We start from the raw sequence: 11,282 nt of genomic DNA on the forward strand, positions 1-11,282 counted from the left end.
AGTCATAAAATTTATAGGCTTTTCTATTGACTGCATACCCAATGAACACACATTCATAGGCTCTACTTGCTAATTTTATTCTTTTCGGATCAGGAATCCTAACATAGGCCAAACAGCCCCAAGCTCTCAAATAAGACAAATTTAGTTGTCTTTTCTTTATTATCTCGTAAGGTGAAATCTTACTGTTTGATTTTGGAACTCGGTTGAGCACATAACAAACAGTTAACAGAATCTCACCCCACCAATAAAAAGCGGCACCAGAATTCAATAAAATAGATACTACAGCTTCTCTAAGTGTTCTATTTTTTCTTTCGGCTTTACCGTTCATCTCAGGTGAATATGGTGCAGTTCTTTCATGTACAATACCATGCGAGTTATAGAATTCTATAAACAAGCTTGATTCGTATTCTGTACCTCTGTCACTTCTAAATCTTTTGATTTTCTTATTGAATTGATTTTCAATTTCTGAAACAAATAACTTGAACATGTCAAGTGCGTCACTTTTATTTTTCATCAAATACACATATGTGAAATCAGAACAATCATCAATAAAAGTGATAAAGTATCGTTTGCCATTTCTGGTCAAGGTACCATCAAGTTCACATATATCAGAATCTATTAGATCTAGAGGTTCAGATTCTCTAATTACTGATTTATGAGATGTTTTTGTTATCTTGGCTTGACTACAGAATTCACATTTTTCAAACTCAGTTTGATTCAGTTTTGGAATTAATTCTAGGGTGCTCATGTTACTTATTATCCTTTTGTTTACATGACAGAGTCTAGCATGCCAAATATTAAAATCACTAAACAAGTAAACAGAAACTGAATCTTTATTGATAATTTCAACATTCATTTTGAACATACCCTCACAAGCATATCCCTTTCCCACAAAGATACCATTTTTTGGTAATGGTGTACAAATCACCTCCAATAGTCTGAAAAACCCCCGCCTTGATGAGGGGATAGCCAGATACCAAATTCTAACTCATCATAGGAGTGTGCATCACATCCTTCAAAATTAAAGTTTTTCCTGAAGTATACTTCAGTTCAACAGTACCAATACCAGCAACAGTAGTGGTGTGAGTATCACACAACAACACTTTCTTATGATTAACAGCCGTGTATGTTTTGAACATAGCACGATCATAAGAGACATGGAAATTTGCGCCGGTGTCTACCCACCACCCATTTGATCCACCAACAAGGTTGATCTCAGCCATCATTTCAGTTATCATAGCCGTAAAAGGCTCTTAAGTCAAGTTAGCCTGCAGAGCAGTATTTGGCCTGTTCCGACACTTGCGTGCCATATGACCTGGTTTGCCACGATTAAAACATAAAAATGGTGGCAGATCATTTCTCACAGGTGGTTGCTGTTTCACATTATGGTTTCTTGAAGGATTGCCATTCTGGTTCATTTTGTTACGGTTCACATTTTGGTTCGAGTTCGAACTACGATTCTGATTCTTAAATTTTTTGCCATTTGGCTTCAGATTCGCCGAACTATACTTTCTTGTGCTGTTTGAAACAACAAGCACTTCATCTCTTTGGTCCTGTTTTCTTGCCTCTTCCTCAATTCGAAGGCGAGTTATCAAACTTTCCAGCGAAAACTCCTTGGTTTTGTGCCTGAGAGAATTCTTAAATTCCTTCCACAAGGGAGGTAATTTGTCAATTAAAACAGCAACTTGAAATTGTTCATCAAGAACCATACCTTCAGAGTTAATCTCATGAGCTATTTTCTGCACTTCATGGGACTGCGCCTCGACAGATTTGTCATCAGTCATCTGATATTTGAGGTAGCGGCTAACCACATATTTCTTTGTTCCAGCCTCCTCGGTATCATATTTTTTCTGTAGCGCCTCCCATGTCTCCTTGGCAGTTTTGTCGTTGTTGTAATAATCATACAGATCATCACTTAGTGCATTAGGAATGAAATTCTTGCACAAGTAATCATTAGTCATCCACTGTTGGAGCTCATTATTTTGTTTTTCTTTTTCTTCCTCGGCAGCAGCTTCATCGACGATGGGTTTTTCCATTAACAGAACTGAAACTACTTTTTTCATGGTTAGAAAAAATTCAGTCTTTTGTTTCTATCGCTTGAAATGCAGACCTTCGAACCGAAATGGTTTGTTGGTATCAACAGCGGAGTGAGCGTAGCCGGTAACCTCGTCGTAATTCATGGCAGCAACTGTAAAGGGACTCGTCTAAAAATTGTTGAAACAGTTGCTGGAATTTGTAACGAGTCTGAGTCGCGGACTAGGTCGCTCTCTTTTAAACGTTTCGCAGTACAGCTCGGAGGTGCAAAGTTGACTGACAACCGCGGCGCCCCTAGGATAAAACAGCCGGAAAATACTATTAACGCTGCACGCGATAATAGCTCTGTAAACACTTTCGTATTGCTCTCTGATATTCTGAGTGTTTGCAAATGAAAATACTTGCACTATTTATAGGAAAAATAATATAGCTGTTATACATGAATTAAATATAAAAACGTGCAAGGCTTTAATTCAAAAAACGTTTAATAATAAATCAGGTCCAAAACGTTTTGAAAATTCAAGGGATGAATAATTTCAAAGGACAAAAAACTGTTAAAGAATTAAAATGAAATTGTTTAACAAAAAACAAAGCGCTCGAACCGAACCACCCACCCAACCCAGACCAGGCCGAGCCGAGCCGGCATACCGGACGGACGGCGCGCGTGTGGTAAATCGGGAAGGATTTAACTCCTAGCCCGTTCACAAAATTGGGTACCCCTTGGGGCCCAAACCCAAAGGAGGAACTCCACTATTATAAACTCAAATAAATGAGTTTATCTAAGAAATGTGGGAAACCACTTGCTTTCTATATTCTTCATGTCTTTAGCACTTCTCATTTTAAATTTCAATAAATTCAACCAGTTACGAAAAAATCCTAAATTTTTACCTTTATAGCGATTTAAGCCAAACGTTTACAGACGTTATGAAACAAATACAAACGTTTCTCCTTTTCAGCGATTTAAGAAAAACATTTACAAACGTAAGGGAAACAAAACCAAACGTTGAAAACGTTACGAAACAAATCTAAACGTTTCATATTTCTAGTGATTTAAGCCAAACCTTTACAAACGTAACGAAACAAATCCAAACGTTTCACATTTTTAGCGATTTACGCCAATCCTTTACAAACATTACGAAACAAATCCAAACGTTTCACATTTTTAGCGATATAAGCCAAACCTTTACAAACGTTACGAAACAAATCCAAAAGTTTCACCTTTTTAGCGATTTAAGCAAAACAGTTACAAAGGTTATGAAACAAATCCAAATGTTTCACCTTTTTAGAAGTTTAAGCCAAACGTTTACAAACGTTACGAAGAAAATCCAAGCGTTTTACTTTTTTAGTTATTTAAGCCAAAAGTATACAAACTTTACGAAACAAATCCAAGCGTTTCACCTTTTTAGCAATTTAAGCCAAACGTTTACAAACGTTACGAAACAAATAAAAGTGTTTCACCTTCTTAGTAATTTAAGCCAAACGTTTACAAAGCTTAGGAAACAAATCAAAACGTTTCACCTTTTTAGCGATTTAAGCCAAACGTTTACAAACGATACGAAACAAATCCAAACGTTTCACCTTTCTAGCGATTTAAGCCAAACGTTTACAAATGTTACGAAACAAATCAAAACGTTTAACCTTTCTAGCGATTTAAGCCAAACGTTTACAAATGTTACGAAACAAATCCAAAACTTTTACCTTTATAGCGATTTAAGACAAACGTTTACAGACGTTATGAAGCAAATACAAACGTTTCTCCTTTTCAGCGATTTAAGCAAAACATTTACAAACGTAAAGGAAGCAAAACCAAACGTTAAAACGTTACAAAACAAATCCAAACGTTTCACATTTCTAACGATTTAAGCCAAACCTTTACAAACGTAACGAAACAAATCCAAACGTTTCACATTTTTAGCAATTTAAGCCAAACCTTTACAAACATTACGAAACAAATCCAAACGTTTCACATTTTTAGCGATATAAGCCAAGACTTTGCAAACGTTACGAAACAAATCCAAAAGTTTCACCTTTTTAGCGATTTAAGCAAAACAGTTACAAAGGTTATGAAACAAATCCAAATGTTTTACCTTTTTAGCAGTTTAAGCCAAACGTTTACAAACGTTACGAAGCAAATCCAAGCGTTTTACCTTTTTAGTTATTTAAGCCAAACGTTTACAAACGTTACGAAACAAAGCCAAGCGTTTCACCTTTTTAGCGATTTAAGCCAAACGTTTACTAACGTTACGAAACAAATCCAAATGTTTCACCTTTTTAGCAATTTAAGACAAACGTTTATAAACGTTACGAAACAAATCCAAACATTTTGCCTTTATAGCGATTTAAGCCAAACGTTTACAAACGTTATGAAACAAATCCAAACATTTCCCCTTTTCAGCAATATAAGCCAAACATTTACAAACGTAAGGGAAACAAAACCAAACCTTTAAAACGTTACGAAACAAATCCAAACGTTTCACATTTTTAGCGATTTAAGCCAAACCTTTACAAACATTACGAAACAAAACCAAGCATTTCAACTTTTTAGCAAATTAAGCCAAACGTTTACAAACGTTACAAAACAAATCCAAGCGTTTCACCATTTTAGCAATTTAAGCCAAACATTTACAAACGTTCGAAAACAAGTCCAAGCGTTTCACCTTTTTAGCAATTTAAGCCAAACCTTTACAAACGTTACGAAACAAATCCAAGAGTTTCACCTTTTTAGTAATTTAAGCCAAACCTTTACAAACGTTACAAAACAAATCCAAACGTTTCACCTTTTTAGCGATTTAAGCCAAACGTTTATAAACACTGCGAAACAAATCTATACATTTCACCTTTTTAGCAATTTTAGCCAAACTTTTACAAACGTTACGAAACAAATCAAAGTGTTTCACCTTCTTAGCAATTTAAGCCAAACGTTTACAAAGGTTAGGAAACAAATTAAAATGTTTCACCTTTTTAGCGATTTAAGCCAAACGTTTACAAACGATACGAAACAAATCCAAACGTTTCACCTTTTTAGCGATTTAAGCCAAACATTTACAAATGTTACGAAACAAATCCAAACGTTTAACCTTTCTAGCGATTTAAGCCAAACGTATACAAATGTTACAAAACAAATCCAAAACTTTTACCTTTAGAGCGATTTAAGCCAAACGTTTACAGACGTTATGAAACAAATACAAACGTTTCTCCTTTTCAGCGATTTAAGCAAAACATTTACAAACGTTACGAAACAAATCCAAACGTTTCACATGTTTAGCGATTTAAGCCAAACCTTTACAAACATTACGAAACAAATCTAAACGTTTCACATTTTTAGCGATATAAGCCAAACCTTTACAAACGTTACGAAACAAATCCAAAAAATTCACCTTTTTAGCGATTTAAGCAAAACAATTACAAAGGTTACGAAACAAATCCAAATGTTTTACCTTTTTAGCATTTTAAGCCAAACGTTTACAAACGTTACAAAGCAAATCCAAGCGTTTTACCTTTTTAGTTATTTAAGCCAAACGTTTACAAACGTTACAAAACAAATCCAAGCGTTTCACCTTTTTAGCGATTTAATCAAAACATTTACTAACGTTACGAAACAAATCCAAATGTTTCACCTTTTTAGCAATTTAAGCCAAACGTTTACAAACGTTACGAAACAAATCCAAACATTTTGCCTTTATAGCGATTTAAGCCAAACGTTGACAAAAGTTATGAAACAAATCCAAACATTTCCCCTTTTTAGCAATTTAAGCCAAACATTTACAAACGTAAGGGAAACAAAACCAAAGTTTTAAAACGTTACGAAACAAATCCAAACGTTTCACATTTTTAGCAATTTAAGCCAAACCCATACAAACATTACGAAAGAAAACCAAGCATTTCAACTTTTTAGCAATTTAAGCCAAACGTTTACAAACGTTACAAAATAAATCCAAGCGTTTCACCTTTTTAGCAATTTAAGCCAAACGTTTACAAAAGTTCGGAAACAAATCCAAGCGCTTCACCTTTTTAGCAATTTATGCCAAACCTTTAAAAAGGTTACGAAACAAATCCAAGCGTTTCACGTTTTTAGCAATTTAAGTCAAACGTTCACAAACGTTCCAAAACAAATCAAAGCGTTTCACCTTTTTCAAAATTTAAGCCAAGCGTTTACAAACGCTACGGAACAAATCTATGCGTTTAACTTTGTTAACAATTTAGGCCAAACGTTTACAAATGTTATAAAACAAATCAAAACGTTTCACCTTTTTAGCGATTTAAGCCAAATAGGTACAAAGGTTATGAAACAAATCCAAATGATTCACCTTTTTAGCTATTTAAGCCAAACGTTTACAAACGTTACGAAACAAATCCAAGCATTTCACCTTTTTAGCTATTTAAGCCAAACGTTTACAAATGTTACGAAACAAATCCAAGTGATTTACCTTTTTAGCAACATAAGCCAAACGTTTACAAACGTTACGAAACAAATCCAAGCGTTTCACCTTTTTATCAATTTAAGCCAAACTTTTACAAACGTTCTGAAACAAATCCAAGCGTTTCACCTTTTGAGCAATGTAAGCCAAACGTTTACAAACGTTACGAAACAAATCCAATCGTTTCACCTTTTTAGCTATTTAAGTCATACGTTTACAAACGTTACCAAACAAATCCAAACGTTTCACCTTTTTAGCGATATAAGCCAAACGTTTATAAACGCTGCGAAAAAATCTAAACATTTCACCTTTTTAGCAATTTAAGCCAAACGTTTACAAACGTTAAGAAACAAATAAAAGTGTTTCACCTTCTTAGTAATTTAAGCCAAACGTTTACAAAGCTTAGGAAACAAATCAAAACGTTTCACCTTTTTAGCGATTTAAGCCAAACGTTTACAAACGATACGAAACAAATCCAAACGTTTCACCTTTTTAGCGATTTAAGCCAAACGTTTACAAATGTTACGAAACAAATCCAAACGTTTAACCTTTCTAGCGATTTAAGCCAAACCTTTACAAACGTAACGAAACAAATCCAAACGTTTCACATTTTTAGCGATTTAAGCCAAACCTTTACAAACATTACGAAACAAATCCAAACGTTTCACATTTTTAGCGATATAAGCCAAGCCTTTACAAACGTTACGAAACAAATCCAAAAGTTTCACCTTTTTAGCGATTTAAGCAAAACAGTTACAAAGGTTATGAAACAAATCCAAATGTTTTACCTTTTTAGCAGTTTAAGCCAAACGTTTACAAACGTTACGAAGCAAATCCAAGCGTTTTACCTTTTTAGTTATTTAAGCCAAACGTTTACAAACGTTACGAAACAAAGCCAAGCGTTTCACCCTTTTAGCGATTTAAGCCAAACGTTTACTAACGTTACGAAACAAATTCAAATGTTTCACCTTTTTAGCAATTTAAGACAAACGTTTACAAACGTTACGAAACAAATCCAAACATTTTGCCTTTATAGCGATTTAAGCCAAACGTTTACAAACGTTATGAAACAAATCCAAACATTTCCCCTTTTCAGCAATATAAGCCAAACATTTACAAACGTAAGGGAAACAAAACCAAACCTTTAAAACGTTACGAAACAAATCCAAACGTTTCACATTTTTAGCGATTTAAGCCAAACCTTTACAAACATTACGAAACAAAACCAAGCATTTCAACTTTTTAGCAAATTAAGCCAAACGTTTGCAAACGTTATAAAACAAATCCAAGCGTTTCCCCATTTTAGCAATTTAAGCCAAACATTTACAAACGTTCGAAAACAAATCCAAGCGTTTCACCTTTTTTGCAATTTAAGCCAAACCTTTACAAACGTTACGAAACAAATCCAAGAGTTTCACCTTTTTAGCAATTTAAGCCAAACCTTTACAAACGTTACAAAACAAATCCAAACGTTTCACCTTTTTAGCGATTTAAGCCAAACGTTTATAAACACTGCGAAACAAATCTATACATTTCACCTTTTTAGCAATTTTAGCCAAACATTTACAAACGTTACGAAATAAATCGAAGTGTTTCACCTTCTTAGCAATTTAAGCCAAACGTTTACAAAGGTTAGGAAACAAATCAAAATGTTTCACCTTTTTAGCGATTTAAGCCAAATGTTTACAAACGATACGAAACAAATCCAAACGTTTCACCTTTTTAGCGATTTAAGCCAAACATTTACAAATGTTACGAAACAAATCCAAACGTTTAACCTTTCGAGCGATTTAAGCCAAACGTATACAAATGTTACAAAACAAATCCAAAACATTTACCTTTATAGCGATTTAAGCCAAACGTTTACAGACGTTATGAAACAAATACAAACGTTTCTCCTTTTCAGCGATTTGAGCAAAACATTTACAAACGTAAGGGAAGCAAAACCAAACGTTTAAAACGTTACGAAACAAATCCAAACATTTCACATTTCTAGCGATTTAAGCCAAACGTTACGAAACAAATCCAAACGTTTCACATGTTTAGCGATTTAAGCCAAACCTTTACAAACATTACGAAACAAATCCAAACGTTTCACATTTTTAGCGATATAAGCCAAACCTTTACAAACATTACGAAACAAATCCAAAAGTTTCACCTTTTTAGCGATTTAAGCAAAACAGTTACAAAGGTTACGAAACAAATCCAAATGTTTTACCTTTTTAGCAGTTTAAGCCAAACGTTTACAAACGTTACAAAGCAAATCCAAGCGTTTTACCTTTTTAGTTATTTAAGCCAAACGTTTACAAACGTTACGAAACAAAGCCAAGCGTTTCACCCTTTTAGCGATTTAAGCCAAACGTTTACTAACGTTACGAAACAAATCCAAATGTTTCACCTTTTTAGCAATTTAAGACAAACGTTTACAAACGTTACGAAACAAATCCAAACATTTTGCCTTTATAGCGATGTAAGCCAAACGTTTACAAACGTTATGAAACAAATCCAAACATTTCCCCTTTTCAGCAATATAAGCCAAACATTTACAAACGTAAGGGAAACAAAACCAAACCTTTAAAACGTTACGAAACAAATCCAAACGTTTCACATTTTTAGCGATTTAAGCCAAACCTTTACAAACATTACGAAACAAAACCAAGCATTTCAACTTTTTAGCAAATTAAGCCAAACGTTTGCAAACGTTATAAAACAAATCCAAGCGTTTCCCCATTTTAGCAATTTAAGCCAAACATTTACAAACGTTCGAAAACAAATCCAAGCGTTTCACCTTTTTTGCAATTTAAGCCAAACCTTTACAAACGTTACGAAACAAATCCAAGAGTTTCACCTTTTTAGCAATTTAAGCCAAACCTTTACAAACGTTACAAAACAAATCCAAACGTTTCACCTTTTTAGCGATTTAAGCCAAACGTTTATAAACACTGCGAAACAAATCTATACATTTCACCTTTTTAGCAATTTTAGCCAAACATTTACAAACGTTACGAAATAAATCGAAGTGTTTCACCTTCTTAGCAATTTAAGCCAAACGTTTACAAAGGTTAGGAAACAAATCAAAATGTTTCACCTTTTTAGCGATTTAAGCCAAATGTTTACAAACGATACGAAACAAATCCAAACGTTTCACCTTTTTAGCGATTTAAGCCAAACATTTACAAATGTTACGAAACAAATCCAAACGTTTAACCTTTCTAGCGATTTAAGCCAAACGTATACAAATGTTACAAAACAAATCCAAAACTTTTACCTTTATAGCGATTTAAGCCAAACGTTTACAGACGTTATGAAACAAATACAAACGTTTCTCCTTTTCAGCGATTTGAGCAAAACATTTACAAACGTAAGGGAAGCAAAACCAAACGTTTAAAACGTTACGAAACAAATCCAAACATTTCACATTTCTAGCGATTTAAGCCAAACGTTACGAAACAAATCCAAACGTTTCACATGTTTAGCGATTTAAGCCAAACCTTTACAAACATTACGAAACAAATCCAAACGTTTCACATTTTTAGCGATATAAGCCAAACCTTTACAAACATTACGAAACAAATCCAAAAGTTTCACCTTTTTAGCGATTTAAGCAAAACAGTTACAAAGGTTACGAAACAAATCCAAATGTTTTACCTTTTTAGCAGTTTAAGCCAAACGTTTACAAACGTTACAAAGCAAATCCAAGCGTTTTACCTTTTTAGTTATTTAAGCCAAACGTTTACAAACGTTACGAAACAAATCCAAGCGTTTCACCTTTTTAGCGATTTAAGCCAAACGTTTACTAACGTTACGAAACAAATCCAAATGTTTCACCTTTTTAGCAATTTAAACAAAACGTTTACAAATGTTATGAAACAAATCCAAACATTTTGCCTTTATAGCGATTTAAGCCAAACGTTTACAAACATTATAAAACAAATCCAAACATTTCCCCTTTTCAGCAATATAAGCCAAATATTTACAAACGTCAAGGAAACAAAACCAAACCTTTAAAACGTTACGAAACAAATCCAAACTTTTCACATTTTTAACGATTTAAGCCAAACCTTTACAAACATTACGAAACAAAACCAAGCATTTCAAATTTTTAGAAATTTAAGCCAAACGTTTACAAACGTTACAAAACAAATCCAAGCGTTTCACCTTTTTAGCAATTTAAGCCAAATATTTACAAACGTTCGGAAACAAATCCAAGCGTTTCACCTTTTTAGCAATTTAAGCTAAACCTTTACACACGTTACGAAACAAACCCAAGAGTTTCACCTTTTTAGAAAATTAAGCCAAACCTTTACAAACGTTACGAAGGAAGTCCAAACGTTTCCCTTTTTAGCGATTTAAGCCAAACGTTTACAAAGGTTATGAAACAAAACCAAACATTTCACCTTTTTAGCAATTTAAGTCATTTAAGTAAAACGTTTACAAACGTTACGAAATGAATCCAATCGTTTCCCCATTTTAGCAATTTAAGCCAAATGTTTAAAACGTTACGAAACAAATCAAAACATTTCACCTTTTTAGCGATTTATGCCAAACATTTACAAACGTTACGAAACAAATCCAAGCTTTTCACCTTTTTAGAAATTTAAGCCAAACGTTTACAAACGTTACAAAAAAAACCAAACATTTTACCTTTTAGCAATTTAAGCCAAACAGTTACTAACGTTACGAAACAAATCCTAACGTTTCCCCATTTTAGCGATTTCAGCCAAACGTTTAAAACGTTACGCAACAAGGCGAAACATTTCACCTTATTAGCCATTTATGCCAAACGTTTACAAACGTTACGAAACAAATCCTAACGTTTCATCTTTCTTT

At 33.7% G+C, this 11,282-nt stretch overlaps 1 protein-coding gene across 1 annotated transcript; it reads right to left on the reverse strand.

Annotated features, from left to right (window-relative positions):
• Positions 1 to 1,253: 1,253 nt before the first annotated feature.
• Positions 1,254 to 2,063, reverse strand: LOC126672415 (uncharacterized). Its single transcript, XM_050366365.1, has one exon. It carries the CDS (start codon positions 2,061 to 2,063, stop codon positions 1,254 to 1,256), a length of 810 nt encoding a protein of 269 aa, XP_050222322.1.
• Between the last annotated feature and the right edge of the window lie 9,219 nt (positions 2,064 to 11,282).

Source organism: Mercurialis annua, linkage group LG3 (genome assembly GCF_937616625.2).
Source record: "Mercurialis annua linkage group LG3, ddMerAnnu1.2, whole genome shotgun sequence".
NCBI classification, from domain to species: domain Eukaryota; kingdom Viridiplantae; phylum Streptophyta; class Magnoliopsida; order Malpighiales; family Euphorbiaceae; genus Mercurialis; species Mercurialis annua.